The sequence below is a fragment of the Eretmochelys imbricata genome, chromosome 1 (assembly GCF_965152235.1).
Source record: "Eretmochelys imbricata isolate rEreImb1 chromosome 1, rEreImb1.hap1, whole genome shotgun sequence".
Classification (NCBI taxonomy): Eukaryota; Metazoa; Chordata; order Testudines; family Cheloniidae; genus Eretmochelys; species Eretmochelys imbricata.
This window is the reverse complement of record NC_135572.1, coordinates 317814088-317834786: the sequence shown is the minus strand read 5'-3', so window position 1 is coordinate 317834786 and position 20699 is coordinate 317814088. Positions and strand designations below refer to the sequence as shown.

Genomic DNA, 20699 nt, shown 5'->3' with positions numbered 1-20699 from the left:
AGAGAAGTTGGGGTTTTGCAAACACAATATGGATTCCCACTGACTCCTCGGGGCGACTGTTACAGATCTTAGCCACCCTGTATTAAGGAGATCAGTAAGTGTGTATGTAGCACTAATTTCCCCATGAGGGTGTATGATTCACAAGCTTTTACCGCGCACAGTAGAACAATCCAGAGCTGCTACACACGCCCTACTCCCTGGGATCCAGGGGGTCTTCAGGTAGATAGGTATGGACTGCTGTCACCTGCCTCAGTACAGCTGAGTATTGAGCCTCGCTGCGGCTGCAGTAAAGGTGGAACGGCTTTCCCATATCAGGTAAGCCCAGGCTGGGGGTGGAGGCTAAAGCCTGTTTTATCTTTATAAATGCCTTCTCTTGTCCTGTGCCGCATATTACTGACTCATTTTCAGGCTTTCCCCCTCTAGTGAGGTTTTGAATCAGTTCCGCCACCTCTGAGTACTCCAGTATATATGTTCTACAGTAATTAAGGACTCCCAGTACCCTCCAGACTTCCTTAACTGTCCCTGGTCTTTTTAACTCTCGAATTGCCTGTTTTCTAACTCCCTGTGCTATGTCATGCCCTAGATATAAAACATGCTGCTGCTGCTGTAACTGAGCTTTCCTCGCGCTTAATTTAAATCCAGCCTCACTCATCCAGTCTGTTTAGGGTTTTTAAATGGTCCTTTTCATTTGAACTGGCAATTAGCAAGTCATCCACATGCTACAGGATCACTGTGTCCCCCTCCAAGGGTACATGTGCTATTATTTCTGCCATTGCCTTGTGGAAGATGGAGGGAGAATTATGGAACCCCTGAGGTACTCCGGTCCAAGTTTGTACTGCTGGTCTCCCACTGCAAATTTCTCCTGACTCCTTTGTGGCAAGGAGAGTACTCCAGAATCCATTAGCTATATCCAGGACTGAGAATACTGAGTGTCCTGGTTTTAGCAAATTAAGGATGGTGGCAGGGCTTGCCACAATAGGATATGCCTTTGGAGTCACCCGGTTGAGGTGGGTGTAGGCTATAGTTAACTTTCAGGTCCCGCCTGGCTTCCGGATGGGCCAAATTGGGGAGTTAGTTGTGGAGGTGTTTTTTTTAATTACCCCTCTAGATTCCAAATTAGTGATTATATTTTGAACTGCCTCTAAGGCTTCTGGTATAATTGGGTACTGCCTGGGGACTTTATGAGTTGGTCCTTTTACAGATATAGGTTTCATGTTTACTAGCCCACAATCTTGTTTATTTGTTGCCCACACTTCAGGGTGAAGGGAACACAGTGTTTTTACTGGACTCCCCCCCCCCCACTCTGGTATTATTGCTTTACTACTGGCAACCATGGCTATATTTTGAGATAATCTCTCCTGTTTGGATCCTCCGGCCCATTCAGTGCAGCTAGCTCTGGGGTTGATTACTCCCCTGAGCTCCTTAAGGAGATCTAAGCCGCAAATTGTGTCTCCCTGCTCGGGGCAAACCCAGATTTGACTGACTGTGACCATATCTTCAAATTCTATTTCTACTGGCTGTCTTAGGGTTGCTTTTAATCTTCCCCCTCCCGCCACTTCAATCCATATGGTTCCAAGGTGAGGGGGAGATCTTGGCTGGTTATCAATACCGAGGCTCCTGTGTCTATTAACATACTGCACGGTTGACCCCCCCACTGGGGTCGCCTTCAGTTCCAGCCCCAGAGGCCACTGATACCTATTTGCTAACCAGGAATTTGAGCAACTCCTACATATCCTTTTCCTGTTCTTGGGTGCTAGTTGTATCAGTTTTATTCTGCTTGTTCAGCCACTGACTTTTCTTACCCGCCCCCCCCCCACCCGGGGGGGAGGGGTGGAAGCAGCTTTCTTTTAGGTGGCCGCTCCTTTTACAATTACTGCATGTTTTGATTTTTTTATCTTTACGGTCACGTGCCAAATGTCCAGGCTTATTGCAAGTGAAGCAGATGGTGGTTGTGACTGCATGAACTGTTGCAACTTCCTCAGAGGGGATGGTTGTTGCTACCTTTCTTTTTTTCCTGTTATCTACTTCTGTGGCCCATTTCATTACTACTGAGTATGTCTCTCCCACTGAGATGCCTAATGCCAGGACTGCTTGTTGGTCTGCAGACAGCCCTTCCTTTAGAATTTAGCATCATGGTCTCGGGATGTTATATTCTCAAGACCTGAAAAAGCTCAAAATGCATTTCATTTCTTTTCAGCATAGGACATGGCAGACTCCCCTTTCTGCTGAACCACTGATTGCAAAGCCCCCCAGTTACTGGTCTGGGCTCCTAGAGCAGCAGATAGTGCATTCCTGAATTCTGTTACACTGCCTGCATCTGGGTTTGGAATTCCTGCTGGTTCTTCAGTCCAATCCCCTCCCGCAGGGTTGGGGCTATGATCTTCAGCCCAGTGCCCCATCTTCCATTTATCGTCTAAGTTGTCCCACACATCCCCGGGGCATTTGACTTGACCGGGATGTGAACATCCTTCCTATGGAGGCCGTGTATTTCAGTAAGGCCATCCAGCTTGTCCCAGAACTCAGTGTTTTTGTTATCGCTTTTGAGTTTGGGTAAATCAGACAACAGTGCCTGTTTTTCCTGGGGGGGGGGGGGGGGGGGTGAAGGGATGGTAGATTTCAGTGGTTTCTGTCCTGAGTCCCCTTACTTGTTCACCCTCCACCTTAACATTTCTGAACCTTCTTAGCTGTGTTTTGATTGGAGCCATACACTGTACTTGCTGAGGCAATTAATCCTTGTGGTGCCCCTTCATTAGCTCTCTGGGGGCTTAAATTTCACCTTTCACATGAAATAATGTATGGAGGGGGGTTCTGTTCCTCCCCCCTTTGTCTTGTGCTGCTGAGTTTTCCCACAGATAGTTAATCAGTGGCGCCGTTGTTGGGGTTGGCTGACAAATGCCGGGAGTGGGCTCTCCCCCTTCTGCTCTGGGCGTGTGTCCCAGGCATGGTGAATGTAGTTCTTTTGTTCTGGGATCTTTCCAATTTCCTGCCAATTACATGGTTTAAAGCACAAACTCTTATCCTTCACAACCTGATTCTCAGATTTTAAAGTTGCAATTTCTCTTTCTTTTAGGTTGAGTATATCCAATATCACTATTACTGCCTTGTCTGTTTTGTTACTTTTCTGATTATTCCACCAAGTAACCAGATCTGCCTTTGGTCCGGCAGTGGAATAGTTTGTTTTTTTAGCTGCTGTTTGTCGGGTTTTGACATGTTTACACTCCAAATATTCTCGAGGGCTGATTATCGCCTCTCCTTTTGATGCCATGGGCTTTTACTCACCCTGGCTGCTGACCTTGTTTGGAATGTACATCTTCCCTCTTATTTCTGTGGTCTCAATCTCCACAAATGTCAGCCTTAATGGGGATTTACGTTTCCCCTTTTGAATACTGTGGTCTAAATCTCCACACTGACAGCTTTGATGGGGATGTACCTTGCCGGCCTTATTGGAGACTTGTGCTATTCGAAGGCATGTACATCACATGCCGAGGGTTGGGGGAGACACTCCCCTAGGGCTTGCAATGTTATGTGCAATGAGGAAATGGGACCACCAGTTTGTACTGCCTACCGCTCGCGTACCCAGCCAGTCCTGGGCTTAACTCATAGCCAATCGCTTGCTGGTCGTTTGTCCAAGTCCTCTGTAACACACCCCTTAATTTAAACAGTACATAACCCTCTTGCACATGTCTCCCCTCCCAACTGGTACCTTTATTAACCCCTCTGTTTATACTACCCGTGTCTAGGTTCCTTTGCACTTAAATTTAAAAAGTGAGAACAAGATGTGTCTGAAAGGGGATAAGAGACTTCTATCCCTGGCCTAATGAAGTGGTAAATTAAACATACTCACCTCGTTTTGGATTTCAGTCTCAGTTCCTCAATCAGTTCACAAGCTTGCATCCCGGATGAGCCCCCATCTGAAGGAACAGAATATGGACACCGTGTAGAATCAAGCATGTGGGTTTATTACGCACAGTGCTGGCGGAGTGTCACCTTGCTTATTAGGCTCAGAGACACTGCCAAACAATTGATTACAATACATTCTATGGATTTTCCATGGGCGGAGGGAAAAGACAGGGTAGGCAGTCCCAGACCCCTGGATAGGTCCAACAGCAAGACAAGATAAGCACAGTAGCCAATAGTCAAAGATTACATAATGTTTTCGCCCATGGTTTCAGGTTAACACATGACACTTAATTAGTACAGAGGTGTTTTCCTTTAAACAATATATAGAGTGTGTTAGTATAAAATATATATGTTGAATTCTGATTTGGGATCCATAGGAATGAAGTAGCTCCACTGATTGTCCGACAGGTACACACCTAGGAGTTAAAGCAAAAGGACAAATGAAAAGTATATAGCAATAAAGATTGTCTTTTAGTTGTTCATTTGTGTTTCTAAGGCAGGCACTGGCAATGGCTTGGAGGGGAGGTGCACATCTGTGAGAGGGAGGATATCATATCTCATACTGACATGTCTGAACCTCTTCCATAAACTCAAGGCTGGTGTGTAGGAAGGCACCACTTCTACAGAAGAAACAGAGCCCCTTTCTTTCCTTTGGTCTGTTTGCAACTTTGAGATAAAGCCCCCAATTATAATTTCCACCTGGCTTCTTGCTGACCAAGCTTATCTTAGCAAAAAGCAAGGTTGTCCTTTGTTTGTTCTGCTTCTTAGCTAATATTGTTCACTATTTGCTAGGCCTCTGTCTTCTTGACCAAGCTCTGGATTTGGGGCCTGTAAAAAGAGCTGACAAGTCTATATAGCAGGTTGTAACATAAACAGCATATGGATTTTATCCCTTCACAGAGAATCCCATCTCTGTGGTTTCCATTGCAACTGCTACATCAACAGCCTTTCTGAATGTAACCTCTGTTACAGCCAGTAACTTCATTCTGATGTGGTCATTGTGTAACCCAGAGACTAACTGGTCATGCAGGGCATCACTTAATGTTTCTCCAAACTGACAATGCTCTGACAACTTCCTGAGAGCGGCAACAAACTGTGCTACCGACTGTCCACTTCCCTGATGTCACTGATGAAACCACTATCATTCAGCTATCATCAATGGGATAGAAGAAAAATATTCCTGCATTGCTGCAGTAATTGCAGCATATGTGGCAGTTCTGGGCATAGTTGGAGACACAGCAGTCCATATGGCATCACTGTCAGTAAGGTTGAAATTCTTTGTCCATCTGGAATGGTGTTGCAGGTTACAAATTGCTCAGAATGTTTGAGGTACACCACCCATTATTCACCAATATTGCCCATAAAAGCTGCCTTTTTACTGCTCTCCTGTAGAACTTCGCACCTCCTGGACTTCTCTTCCACGGGGAAATTCTTTCTTTACCTTTCCCCCCCCCCCCCCCCGCCCCCAATCATACACTATCTTCTCTGGATCACCCTCTGCTGGCTGTGTTCTTATACTGCAAAATTCAAAATTCTTCCTTTGGCTGCATTTGGGCTCCCTCTGCTGATTATAGACGCTGTAGTGCAGGCTAAAGGCTGTTTGCCTGCCTGCTTGCACCTGGTCAACAAAGATGGCTGCTTGCTTCTACTTCACTGTCTTGTTTGAACAGCTCCTTTGTTCTGCTTCTAATTGCCAACTTCCCCCTCTGTAGCTAACTAGTTCCCAGGAACAAAAGTCTGTTACCCTGTGCCTCTAGGTGAACTTTGTTCCCCTTTCACAGTATTATCTGCTGACTCTTTCTCTTTGTTGTTCAGGTAATGGGAGCACTGGACGCTCATGGGATATAAATCCTGTGTGGCCAATGTTATATTTCTGGACCCAGCAGAGAAGGAGAGAGTCACAGACACAGAGGGAACTGATAGAAAGACAGCTGTTTGCTGTGCTCGCAAAACTGAAACTAACACAAAAGTGAGGTTTTCCACTGCAGAGAGCAGAGTGCTCAAACATTTAAAGGGACAGTACATTACAGGAATAGTTCCCAGGGCTCTTCATTTCCCAGTCCAGTGCCTTAGCCACTAGACCACGATGCATCCTTATAGAACCTAGTGATGTAGGTTGCCTCCTCTCCCTTAATGACAAGCCTGAGTGTTGGGGTATATTTTGCTGCTGCTTCTGCCAAGCTCCCATGCATTTGTGTAGACTCCAATCTGCTCAGGTTACTCCAAACCAGTATTGTAAAGTTCAGACTGTGCACAATGAAATAGGAGATAATGAGCACTGGCTGGTAGAACTGAAATCTTAGCCTAGTAAATTGGTACAATTAGCTGGAAAGGTTGGGATCTGTAACTATCCTGTAAGAATAACACTCCATTATTGTTGACTTACATTCCAGTTTCAAAGAAATGTTCCGATGTGGCAAGGAAAAAACAGCCAGAGAACAGGCCTCAGCACAGGTGATTAAAGAGGAGTATACAAAGCTTGGGCCAATAAGGTAACAGAGACGGCAAAACACCAGGCCATTTCAAAACAAGCACAGATTTAAATTTAAGGAAATCCAGACACTAACAAATTGTGCTTTTGCTGCAGCTACCCAGAAATCACTACCCTTGTCCTGTTCATTTTAATGGCCCTCTTGTGGTTTACCAGAGAACCTGGATTCATCCCTGGATGGTTTTCTCTTTTTCCTCAGTAAGTAAAACAGCTGAAATACCAACAATGACTGTACTGTATTTAATTAAGAGTATGTCTTCGCCACCCGCTGGATCGGTGGGCAGCGATCGATCCAGCGGGGATCGATTTATCGCGTCTAGTCTAGATGCGATAAATCGACCCCCCCGAGCGCTCTCCCGTCAACTCCTGTACTCCAGCGCAGGCAGAGTCGACGGGGGAGTAACAGCAGTCGACTCACGGCGGCGAAGACACCACGGTAAGTCGATCTAAGTACGTCGACATCAGCTACGTTATTCATGTAGCTGAAGTTGCGTAACTCAGATCAATCCCCCTCCCCCCGCAATGTAGACCAGGGCTAAGTGTTTGCATTTTCTTCCAGATTTAAAGTGAACTTTAGTAGTTGGAAAGGCCGTAGACTGACAACAGTGGAAATCTGTGTTTATCTACAAAATGGGTACAGCACAGGCACCAATATTATTTCTTTATACCGTATTGAAAATGTAAAAAGAAAAGGAGTACTTGTGGCACCTTAGAGACTAACCAATTTATTTGAGCATGAGCTTTCGTGAGCTACAGCTCACTTCATCGGATGACAACTAGTACTAAAATGGACTAATTTTACAGAACAAATTCAAGGACATGGTGGACATTTGAAGCGCTTCAGTCTACTTTCAGATATGCCCAGTGAGTGAGACTGACTAAGGGGATGGGGATTTTGTAGTTATCTGAGAAATGAGATTAGTTATGAGTGGACACATCTTGGTGGTTCTTTTGAGTATGTAAAAATGTGCTTTGTTTAGATTAACTCGCTGCTTATCAGCAATGCAGAGAAATGGGGTTTTAGGGTGGATTCGAATGCAGAGAGGGGTTGTGATTTGGTGAATAACCAATGAGATGACAAAACCCAAACAAGTACAGCAAGCTTCTCCAGACTCTTCCCACCTTCCAGCTGAACCTGGAGGAAATACCTCCAGGAGGAAAAGGTATTTCAGTTTCCATGTTCTTTCAGTCCTTAGCCTCTCTGCTGAAACTCCAAACAGTGGTGTCAGATGTGATGTAGACAACCACCTACTAGGAATTCAATTGAAAGCACCACCTTGTTTCAGTCAAAACAGAAAACAAACCTCTTGAACCATCATGACCGGTGTGTTACTTAAATGGAATAACCACATGTACATAACCTGTGCCCCTTTCTCACCTTCCCCTTCCTTTTTGCCTGCATGCAGTGTTATTTTAGTCATGTCAATCCCAGGATATTAGAGAGTCAAGGTGGGTAAGGTAATATCTGTTACTGGACCAACTTCTGTTGGTGAGAGAGAAACTTTCAAGCTTACACAGTGTTCTTCTTCAGATCTGGGAAACTAACTCAGGGCAGGTCTACACGGTGCAGCTGTACCACTGCAGCACTTAAGTGAAGTCTCTCCTGTTGGCATAATTAATCCACCTCCCTCAGAGGCAGCAGCTATGTCGATAGTAGAAGCTCTCCTTTCGTCACAGCACTGTCTACGCAGAGGGGTAGGCGGTTAGGTCAGTATAATTACATCACTCAGGGGTATAGATTTTTCACACTCTAAGCGACATAATTATACCAATATAAGTCTGTAATGTTGACCTGGCCACAGAATGTCACAGCTGAAAACAAGGTGGAACAAATTGTTTACCACCTGTAGTTAGCACATATTTCAAGGGACCATTCATGGTGAAGTGGCCCATTAACACCTCTCCAGTTGGGGAGGGGGCTGTTTATGGCTTATTACAACAATCTATAATCCACTAACAACTCCCCTGAGCTGCTTTACCTTCCCCCCTCCCCATTTCTTTTCTCCCTCTGACTGGAGGGGTGTTAATGGGCCACTTTAACCACCTTGTTTTTCTTTTTGCTGGTTATGTCTTCCATTTGGATTCGAAGGTGTTGGGGGCAAGGATCTGTCCTTTTGAAGTTTTTCTGTGAAGCAACTAGCACACTTGTGTGTGTCATAAAATAATAAATATCAATAACTTCATGCAGACCATAATGCAGCCACCAAATAGTGCATCTTTTGGTTATTTCTGGGCTTGGAAGGAATCCATCTGGCAATCTACATTAAAATGTCCTATAACACTTTACCTGATGCCCTCCATCCACTCCTCCCTGTCCTACCTCACTCTGACATCAACTCCATAGTTTCCACACACAACTCTATCTTTTCATCCATTCTCAGGTATTGTTGCACTTCTCTCAAACAGCCGTATTTATCCCACACATGCCCAGGCTTGGCTCACTCCTTGCATCTTCTTTGTCTGCTGCTGCTTGTGTGCCCTGAATGACTCTTGAGAAAATCCAGAAACTAGTTCTGCATGATTCCTCCACACAAGTGCATTCTCTGCTTTCAACGCCCTCCTCAACCTGCAATATCTGACTCACTTCTTCTTCCAAAAAAAAATCAATGTGAGCTGGTGTAAAACAATCCCCCTCTCTCTGCCCCATTTCCCACAGCCTGCCATTTTCTCCTCCTTTAGCATGATCTCTGGTTCTAAAGTGTCCAACCTCCTCTCATTTGCATGTCCTTCAATCCAGTTCTGTCTCCTGATCTTCTCAACTCCTCCTTTTTCATCACCCTTCATCTCATTCTCTCAAAAAGCCTGTATTGACCCCACTTGCTTATCCAGGTATCACCCCATCTTCCTCTTCTTCTTTTTTTAAATTTCTTGGGCACTTCATCAATAACTCAACTCCATTCTTACCCTTCTTGGTCTGTCAGCTGCCTTTGACATTTTGATCACTTCACTATACTGAAAACTCTCCTCCCCAAGCTCACTATTTTCTCATCTCTTCTGGTTCTATTCCTACCTCCCTAACCAATTCTTCTGCATATCCTCTTGTAGCTCCTCCTCCTCTTCGACTCTCCAGCTGTCTGTTGTTGTTCCCCCTGGAGCCTGTCCTTGGCCCCACTCTTCTCTCTATATATATATCCTCTCCTTGGGCAAACCTCACTCTGCTAGCTTTAAATACTATCTATAATGATGCCCAGATCTATATCTCTATCTCAGCTGGGATAGTAAGTTCTCTCATTACTGTCTATAAATACACACACACACACACAGTCGCTTGCTTTCCCAAAACATACACCGGGAGGGTATCATAAGGAATAATTAGTTAATGGTTGTAACTCTTTGAAAAAGTAAAGTGTTAAGTAGAGTTATTTTGTGACACCCAAAGAAAGATCATCAGTTTATCCTGATCGGTATAAAGCATCTTGGAGTTTTAAAATTGTTTTTTTATCTTTTAAACATATTTCTTCAAACAGTAGCAAAAATGCAAAAAAAAAAAAAACTATCCCCACAGCAACGATAGAAGAGCTTCTGATCTTGCTCTTGCTCTTGAAGCAACATCTTTTTAAAGAAGATTTTAAAGTGCTGAGCTAATCAAGCACTCAGCCAATCAAGCAATCAAGCTGCCTTGACCATGCCTACCTGCTTTAAAATAGCATGTAATGTTCATATAGCACCACTGAATGACCTATCCCTGATACTAAAAAAGCAATTGTAAACAGCTTGTTAAAGGTGCACACACTGATATGTTCCTATATTATCTTCTCTGTTTATTGTTTATCAAACTATCTTGATCTTAAAAAGAGATAAGTGGAGTGTAACTATACTATTCACTATTTACAGGTACTGCACAAGTGTGTTACTTGCGGCTATCCTTTAATGTTTTCATTTGGAATAGAATGCAAACATGTGTCATTTCACATTAGGCTAAATCATGATCTCTGTGTGTATATAATATCTGCTGCAGTTTCCACGGTATGCATCCGATGAAGTGAGCTGTAGCTCACGAAAGCTCATGCTCAAATAAATTGGTTAGTCTCTAAGGTGCCACAAGTACTCCTTTTCTTTTTGCGAATACAGACTAACACGGCTGTTACTCTGAAACCTGTCATTGTATTGTATGATAGCTGAACTAACCTGCTGAAATACAAAGCCTGTACTTCTTTACAATGAAAGCATAAGAAATAACATGTCTTGCTATTCAGTATTCTTCTTGTTATAATTAATTAATTGTGTAATAATTTCCATAAAAATGAGCAGTTATATTCTTATTCTTACAGTCCTCCTTAGATTTATCATAAATATAGTTTTGTCCAAGTTTTGTACATTGCAGTTTCAGAAGGGAGTTGAGAATTTGTTCAGGGGGTTGAATTACTTTCATTTTAATATAATAATGTACTGTGGAGTGTGTGCAAGGATGACATATACTGATTATATTTTATTATTCAGTTCTAATATTAGGCCATCTACATGCATTTCTGGAAGGTGTTCAGAGACCACAGTGATGAATGTGGGACAAGAACCTGAATAGAATCATTCACATTAGGTTGCCACTGGGCCTATTTCCCAGAATTGCTTCAGATCAGCCCATTGTGAGATTTCCTTACAGGACAGTACTGAGCTGATATATGGGGCAATTATTTTTATAGGACCTCATGCTGATACATATTTTGTATCCAGGTATCACAAGTCAAGCAAATAGGTGCTTAAAAATCCTATATTTCAATACACAGTGATCTTTGGAAAACTACAATTAGAGAGACACCCATGCCCATCAGGCCAAACAGCAGTGACAGCTGCCATTTTTTAATTCCAGTTCAGGTATTGTTCTCCTTTTAAATCCATTTCTGTGTATGCAATATTGTCCCAAGAGCAGATTTTCCAGGAATAATGCAATTGTATCAGAAAATCTAAATCTAATTCTGTAACCTCACTACTGTTCACAGATGTGTCTGCTGCCTGGACATGGTAGTTGCAGGCATTATATCATTATATCATTACAAGCCGAATCCTACATTCCAGTACAACTCCCAGTGAGTTCATACCAGAGTGCAGAATAGGATCCTCCTATAAATTTCTGCTTGGAATACCAGGGAGTATGTGGCTGTGTCAGGGGTGAAAGTAACTTAAAGGACTTACCGGTACTCCAGAGTCCTGAGCAGGGGTGTGTGGCCTCGACCGGAAGAGGTGTGGCCTCAACAGGAGGAGGCGGGACTGGGCCCTTTAAATCAAGATTTAAAGGCCCCAGGGCTCCGGCTGCGGCTGGGAGCCCTGGGGCCTTTAAATCACCCCCAGAGCTATCAGCTGCAGAGGCGGCTGGGAATCCCGGGGCTCAGGGGTGATTTAAAGGGCCCCGGGCTCCGGCCGCCGCTACTGCAGCAGAGCTCCAGGCCCTTTAAATCACTGCCGGAGCCCTGCCGCCGCTACCCCAGGGGCTCGGGCGGCGGTTTAAAGGGGCTGTGGAAGCTGGTCCGGTCCGGCTTACTTTCTCCTCTGGGCTGTGCTAGGAACTGATGAAGCTACTGGGAAAGCTGAGCAATATTGTCACATGAGTATTGTACATGCGGCCATAAGGATATTGCAGTAGCAGGGGCATTAATGTGTCCTACATATTTCTAAAAATAATAGCTTGCAAAAACAAATCTTTTCCGCAGTAGCAGACAACAGAACAAAAATATGTTTAAAGCACACTCCCAGCATTTATGGACCATTCCTTTTTTTACATCCTTAAGAAGCTAGCTAGCAGCATTCCTTTCACATGAGAGTTCATGGGACAAAATTAGTTTTAGAAGAGCTATGAGGTGGTTTCAGTGCAATATTCATATTAAAATGTCTTTGAGTTTCACTCAGCACTGTTAATAAATCTAGGATTCCCTAGGTTGCCCTGTTGGATTATACAATGTTATAAAGTGTAAGAAAGTGTGATGTTTTATTCCAAGGAAATAGCTAACATAATATAAAACCTAAGGGCCAAATTATTTCTGGAACATACTAAATCAGGATAGGACCAGAAATATGTGGAAATGTGGCATGATGCTGCAAGGAAAAATACTCTGTATCAATCCAAAAATAAGGAGATCCCAGGGGCCCTTCACAAAAAAAAAAACCACTAACAAGACATTGGCTCGGATCCTTCTCGCTCAAGCAAAATTCTCATTCTATTAATGGGAGTTTTGGCTGAGTAAGAAGTGCAGAATTGTACACAATCGACTAGATCTTTGCCTGTGCCTGAGAAGCACACAGCATAAATTGGGTGAGTATTTGTGTGTTAAGGTGGTATAAAGTTCACCTTTTCATTCCTCTGATCCTGAGCCTGCTCTGTGCTGAGCTGATCCCCTGTAGTAAACAGAGCAGTGTAAGGGCTACTCTGATTTGCACCACTTGTAGACAGTTCCAAGGAGCTGAAAATGCACCAAGAGATAAGTGCGGCATAGGGGCACCCCACACTCTATGGTTATGCCTCCTACGGTGGCAGCAGAGAGAGGTTGCCATAAAAGGCTCCATGTCATCTCTAGATCATGAGAGGATCCCCCTTTGGGCAGGAATGATCTTCCTGGGACCAGTTACATTGGCTCTATTGCTAGATTCTACCACTGGGAGAAGTGCAAAGCAACTATATTACACCCAAGAATCTGGCCATTTTTTGTGTGGAAATGGGAATCTTTAAGTACCATATAACTACAGATTTGTAAACTTGATAGAATGCGACAAATTACTGTACAGTCACATGCAGACTAAAAGGTTTAGTATTTATAATATTGTTATATAATATTTCTACAGAATATTTATTTTTCCTGGAGCTGTATATCCTTTATTCTTTCTTTACTAAATATGCATTTAATCTCTCCTTAGATACCCAGGTTTTGCTACAGATTCAACAGCTGCCTTAATAATTGGCCTCCTCTTCTTCATTATTCCAGCAAAAACTTGGTCTAAGACTTCAAATGGAGAAAACAGTTGGGTATATTTTTATTGGAGCTTTGCTAGAGCAAGGACTGTAGGTGACCCTATGTGAATATAATTCAGTGTTTGGTCTAGGAAATCTATCAGGTATTTAAGCCCAACAGGTACAGATTTTGTTAAATAAAAAGAAAAGTGTATAGAGAGTGGGAGTTGTTAGAAAAACTTGATAAAAATAGAAAAATGTTCATGATATCAATTCAAATAGTTTTTGTTCCCATTTAAACCTCCCCCTGCAGTGCTAGAAACCATAACACAAGAGCACTGAGTTAACTCCTGAGATCTAGGGCTTGTCTTCACTACTGGGGTAATTCAGCCTAAATTACGCTACTCCATCTATGTGAATAACGTATCTGGAGTCGACGTAGTGTAGGTTGACTTACCTCGGAGTCTTCACTGCACTGCATCAACGGGAGACCCTCTCTGGTCGACTTCCCTTATTCTTCTCGAGGAGCTGGAGTACCAGAGTTGACCGGAGAGCGCTCTGCCGTTGATTTAGCATGTCTTCACTAGACCTGCTAAATTGACACCCATTGCATCGATTGCAGCAGTGTCAATCTCCCTGGTAATGATGACAAACCTTCAGAAAGCAAAATTGACCTATGAAGAGAAAGTGATACTGAGCTTCATTTCAGTGTCCAAAGCGAGTGAAAACCAAATAGAACAAATTAAAAATAGCTGGATAAGTGGCGAGAAGTACATTTGATTGTTAAAATTCTTTGGGCCAGATTTTGTTCAGTTTCACTCATGTAAATCCAGATTAACTCCATGTAACACTGAATGTTACTTTACATATTATTGTTGCTATGGTACATAAACTAGCTACATGTGTTCATAAAAAGGGTTCACTGATATGTGCATATATGGGCCGGATTCTCATTTACAATAAGGTGGCTTTACATAGCTTTGGCAGTGGAAAGAGATTTTTAAAAGGGCATATTGGAAAGGGGCCTTGAAATTTACACTTGCTTTAAGGCTCACTTACACTGGTAGAGTTGTGTAAAGTCTCTGTAGCATAAATGAGAATCAAAATTGTATATATATACTTTTTCCTAGGTAAAAAGTGGGGGATTTTTTTGTGGGGGTGTTATTGGTTTGCGGGGGGGTTTTCTTTTCTCACTAGGGGACTAATTCTGCCACCATCACAATGAGTAGTACCTTAGCAGGAAATTAATTCCTTGCCAAGGAAATCAAGTGGTAATACTTGCAGAGTAAGAACAGACTCAGTGTAAGGGCAGCAGAAGTTCAATCTAAGTAGGATCACTCTTAGTGATCCAAAGCCCATTGAATTCAGTGGAAAGCTTTCCATTGACTTCAGTGGGCTTTGGATCAGACACTAAAGTTTGTTTTTTAACAAAATATTTTCAGCTCTTATTTAGATTAACCTTAGGAAAATATAAAATGGTGAATGAGTCTATTTTCATTCCGTTCTTCTGTTTTAGAAAGTAATTTACCTAGATTAGAATATGACCTGAGTTTAAATTCTGTATGTACTCAAAACTCCTACTGATATCAGTAGATTTTTTAGATGAACAAGGAATACAAGATCAGACCCTAAATGTGTCTCAGTGAAGCCCAGAATTTACACTGCAATCTGTTTAAATAGAGTAGCCATCTTGCTGCATTAGTCTCATCAATAGCTATCTTTCATAAGGGGGCAGCTTCTCAGCTGGTGTAAAGTATCATGGCTCCACTGAAGTCAATGGCGTAATGACAATTCACAGCTGCAAAGGGTCTGCCCCAGGAAGTTCAAGATGATCAGAAGAAAAGCCTTCCTAATTTGATGATAAAGATTAGGCTTTAAATATTTCACTTGTGTATCTGGAGAAAAGCTGTATCAAGAGGTCTTTTAAAAACTTTTTTTCCCCTAGCTGTTTTTGATTACACTCCGCTGATTACTTGGAAGGAATTTCAGTCATGCATGCCCTGGGAGATAATGATTCTTGTTGGTGGAGGTTTTGCACTGGCAGAGGGCTGTGAGGTAATGCAATTTCTACAAGATTCTGAACAATTAACATGACCTGTGCCAAGACAAACACAGACTAATGGCATATTCAAGTTTCAGAGTGATAGCTGTGTTAGTCTGTATCAGCAAAAACAACGAGAAGTCCTTGTGGCACCTTAGAGACTAACAAATTTATTTGGGCATAAGCTTTCATGGGCTAAAACCCACCTCATCAGATGCATGGAGTGGAAAACACAGTAGGGAGGTATAAATACACAGCATATGAAAAGATGGGAGTTGCCTTACCAAGCGGCGGGTCAGTACCAACAGGTCAATTCAATTAAGGCGGAGGTGGGCTATTCTCAACAGTTGACAAGAAGGGGTGGAAATCACTTTTCTCGTGCTAATGAGGCCAGTATAATCAAGGTGGACCATTTCAAACAGTTGACAAGAAGGTGTGACTATCATCAGGGGGAAATTAGTTTTTGTAGTGACCCATCCACTCCCAGTCTTTATTCAGGCCTAATTTGATGGTGTCCAGTTTGCAAATTAATTCCAGTTCTGCAGTTTCTCACTGGAGTCTGTTTTTGAAGGGTTTTTTTGAAGAATTGCCACTTTTAAGTCTGTTATTGAGGTTATTCAAGGTTATGATGTCATTTTACCAGTGTATCTTGCTAACGATTAAACCTGGAACATGGAAATGCAGAGAAGATTCAAGAATATTCAGATAGGACACTAAAAAAAACAGAGTCAAGCCTCAATTAACAGACTTCATAAATTATATGCATGAAGCTAGTAACATCTAAGTCTTTGTGCACAGAAGTTTGACATAAAGACTTACTTGCTGAATTTCACTGTATATAAATGACTCCCAGTTAATCCAAAACCTTTGTTATCTGAACAGTTGTATTTTTCTGCTGTTGAGGGAAAAAAATCTAAAAGCAAGCAATGAACTGGAGAAAAAATACAAATATTTTGGTCAGTGAAGTCATTTCAAAATCTTTTAATCCTGTCGCAGATTTGTATTACTTGTTGTTGTTACTGTGGTAGCCGTTAGGGATCCAAAGAGGGATTTAGAATCCCATTGTACTACAAACTATACAAACAAATAACATGACTCCAGAAAGAAGATTTGAATTTTGGTCTCCCACATCCAAGGTTTGGCAAGAAACTGTGAGTGAGACAGACTCTGTGGCTGTTAGGGTACTCATTTTGGATGAGAGAGGCCCAAGTTCAAGCCCTACTCCACTGGTTTGTTAATTAATTATACATAATAGAACAGCTTCAACAGGAGAGATTGAGAGGTACCCATCCCAGTATAGCTCAGTGGCTAAGGCAGTCTCCCTATAGTATAGGCTAGAGCTGAGTTTAAATTCTTCTCAACATCAGGTAGAGAGGAGAACTGAACCTGGGTCACCTAAAGCCTGAGTGAGTGCCCCAACCACCAGGCTAAAAGTTATGAGAGCTCTGACTCCAGTCCAAAAAACTGAAAGGTCTCTCAGTTGAAACTATACAGTGAAAACACAAATTCACAGATAGTGTCGGGTTGCCCAAAACTGCATTATTTAGTGAATAAACTATTTGCAAAAAAATTCTCCCATCTTTATTCTGCATGGGTGGAGCTCCCATGTAGAGCAGCACTGATTTATCCCATAACTAAGGGGAGCAGGATTTGGTCCTAGAGCTTGTCCAGGAACATAAGAACGGCCATACTGGGTCAAACCCGAGGTCCATCTAGCCCAGTATCCTGTCTTCCAACAGCAGCCAATGCCAGGTGTCCCAGAGGGAATGAACAGAACGGGTAATCATCAAGTGATCCATCCCGTTACCCATTCCCAGCTCCTAGCAAACAGGGGCTAGGGACACCATCCCTGCTCATCCTGGCTAGTAACCATTGAGTGACCTATACTCCATGAATTTATCTAGTTCTTTTTTGAGCAGACTAAAAACATTTGAGGTTGTCTCTGTAAACATCTGTGAGGTATAAACATTGCAGTATAGTTTCTCATTTCTTCTCATAAGCCAATGTCTTGATATGAGAGCACTGCAATAAAAACACATGGTAGGATGAAGTATATTTTATAATCTGTTATCTCTAACTATAGAAATATGCCACATATTAATAAGTGAATAAACTTCATTAATACTGTGTTGGTTACATTTTTCATTCAATAATTGTTGTGTCATAATAATATCCTATTCCTTATTCAGGTTTCAAAACTATCAGCTTGGATAGGAAGCAAAATAACCCCTCTAGGATCATTACCAATATGGCTGATCATCCTAATATCGTGTCTGATTGTCACCTCAGTAACAGAAGTGGCCAGCAATCCAGCTACCATCACTATATTCTTGCCTATATTAGCACCTTTGGTGAGTACCCTATCTAGGTCTGTTTTAACCTTCATGTTCCTTGCTCTATGCAAGAAAAATACACTATATAATTGTAATGTTTCTATAAACTCACACACACACCATGCAGCTGCCAATCATGGAAGCAGGCACCCACAGCTGCAACCAGTAGAGAAAACAAAGCCTGCTATAAAGGGGAGAGTACAGAGCCAGAAGGGGAGGTGGAAAGTCCTGGGTTAGCAAAGGGGTGACAGTCCTGTGCCAGGCTGCCTTCAAGAAAAAGTAAGGAGACTATAAGGCCTAAAATTGAAGGACTGGTAGACCTAATTGAAGGTGAGAGTCCAGGAACTGACCTGACTGAGAAACAAAGTAAGGTGGGTCAGTCAGGAGAAGCTGAGACCCCTCAAGAGACTACCCCAAGAAACAGTGACAATGATATATAATAGACTTTCAAAGCATGGGTGCCATCAGTGTAAAAACTGAGCTGGTCAAAGAAATAGTTAAAACAAACAAAAAACATGATTTTTAATTTTTTTTTTCAAAATTTTGATGGACTTTTGAATACTTTGAAATCAAAAAATCCCCAACAATCTCTATATCTTGTTTTTTAAAAAGGAAGCGTTTCAAAGAAAATTTCTGGAAGAGGGTTCTATCACAATTGAAATTTTTGAGAAAACATTTTGTTGAAAAATCAGAAGTCAAAATCTTTGACAAGTTCAATCTGAAAAACAGTAGTAAGCCAACTGAGAGTTCCTGAATATGTATTTCCCACTTCCTCAATCACTTCTCCCACTGTCAATCACTGTCCTCCTGATCAAGTACTGGGATACTGGGATACTGGCAATGGCATAAAGTTCATCCTCTCCTTCCTTTTACCATCTGCACCCTCTCTGTTCTCTACTCTTCCTCCTCCTATGTAACCTACTATGTTCAGCTCCCCCTCTTCTCATCTTGCCTGGCTCCCCCGTCCTCTATAATTATCTTCTTCTCCCACTGCCCCAGTCACGTTACTTAACTTCCTGAATCCCTTCACTAGCTTCCTGTCTTTTACCACATTCAAATTCAAGTTCATCACGCTCTCTTTCAAAGCTCTTCCTGCAACTGTTGCATTGTATCTGCTCGAATGCTCTGATGCAGGGGCCCTTGTTTTAGTCTGTGGTTCATAAAACACTGTGTATTTTCTATGCTAATGTTTAATTATAATTACAAGAAGTATTATAATGTAATCATGCTGCAATTATAATATTTTGTTACACAATATAAACAAATAAGTTGTTCTTTAGAAGATTGTTCCTTTGTATTTGAACAAGTTATTCAGTTCATTCATGCACTTGTATTATTGTAGCAAGTAAGTATTTGTAGGTACGTGTCCCTGGAAATCTGTTATTTCTCATTATCTTTACCATCTGGCAGGCTGAAGCTATTCATGTGAATCCACTTTATATTTTGATACCTGCTACACTGTGTACTTCATTTGCATTCCTGCTTCCCGTAGCAAATCCACCCAATGCCATTGTATTTTCATATGGTCATTTGAACGTTATTGAAATGGTGAGTTATTAACAAAAATTCCATAACATCCAGTGTTGCTCTCTGATAATCACACTAATGCTGCTGTCTGATTTTGCCATTTTGGAAATTTTCTTCAAAATTGCTTAGTTTTCCTGATACCAACTTTTGATTTTTATTATTGCTCTAGGTGAAGGCTGGCTTGGGTGTTAATGTCATCGGAGTTGCTGTAGTTATGCTTGCAGTCACAACATGGGCAGTGCCCCTGTTAGATCTTCACACATATCCAAGTTGGGCACCTGATCTTTCCACTGTGAATAACACAGGGCCGTAAAAACTGTCTGGCAAGGTTTTTGTGGGGTTTTTTACTATTATTTGGTGAGTTAGTAGTAATGCGAAATACACCACAATAATGATAGTGATCTATATTTCCCAGTCCCAGGGACTGATGATCTGCTGATCCTAATCAGGAATAATGTTATCCAAATATGGACCTTGCAAGCACCATCAAGCTTCAATGTGTTTCTTATCCAGGTCACCTTATTCAGATTTTACTTGTACATGTTGTCGAGTACCATCTATAAATGTGCACATTCTTTATAATTGCCAAATTGGCCCTGTTCTTGGGGTCATAAAATAACAGGAGCTATCTATTTTAACATTTTAAATGTTGTAGGAACATTTGCTGCTGGTCTGTAGAACACACTGTATTTTTTTTTTCCAAGTCATAAAATTTTTGATGATGATGATGATGATTACAAAAGAAAGGTCAGGTTGGGGATTGTCTGAACAATCCATTCATGGCCCTGTCCATACATCTGATCTTGTAGGAAGAGTATAACCTGTGGAGAGCTGCCTGGGCATTTATACTACCGCTTTTCTGTCAATGTTTCTCTGGCCAACCCCTCACTATCTGCAAGGAGAATCATTCAGACCCCAGTTCTGGAAAGCAATGAAGCATTTATTTAAATCTATCCCTATCCAGGACTGCACTTAAGCCAGGGGTTCTCACAACACATTTTTTGGTGGCCTCAGAGTGCAGCTGGTGGCTGCAACTCTTGCTGGTGGCCACACTGACACTTTTCCCTAAAATACTTAATTAATTTTAGGAAAAACAAATAAATATGCATGTATATACATCCAGATCATGCAATTTATTTACGTAGGATTTTTTTTTCAGACTCAATAAAAATAATGCTGTGAAAAGTGATATTTGTGTGTTTGTTAATATCACTTTTCACAGAAAGTCCTGGCAAGTTAAGACCTGGATGGAGGGCTGGGGGATGAGGCAGCAGAGGCCAGTGGCAATGGATGGGGGGCCCCACCACCGCGTGGTTGGAGGTGTGGGTCAGCACCTGGAGCTGGGGGTCAGTGCCCTGGCCCAGCACCCACTGGAGCCCAGGGTCATTGCCCGCAGTTGCATGGCTAGGGCCGGGGATTGGCACCCAGGGCCGGGGATTAGCGCCCAGGGCCGGGGATTAGCACCCACTGCCATGCAGCTGGGGGTTGGCACCTGCTGCTGTGCGACCAGGGCTGTGGGTCGGCACCCAG

At 42.3% G+C, this 20699-nt stretch overlaps 1 protein-coding gene across 1 annotated transcript in view; it reads left to right on the top strand.

The window, feature by feature from the left end:
• SLC13A1 (solute carrier family 13 member 1) overlaps positions 1-19482 on the top strand; it is an 81318-nt gene extending 61836 nt beyond the window's left edge. The window contains exons 10-16 of the mRNA XM_077841663.1: positions 6294-6392; positions 6488-6589; positions 13235-13338; positions 15214-15323; positions 17499-17660; positions 19053-19190; positions 19339-19482. Of these exons, the coding sequence (XP_077697789.1) occupies positions 6294-6392; positions 6488-6589; positions 13235-13338; positions 15214-15323; positions 17499-17660; positions 19053-19190; positions 19339-19482 (859 nt within the window). The remainder of the gene's footprint in view (positions 1-6293; positions 6393-6487; positions 6590-13234; positions 13339-15213; positions 15324-17498; positions 17661-19052; positions 19191-19338) is intronic.
• Positions 19483-20699: the final 1217 nt, after the last annotated feature.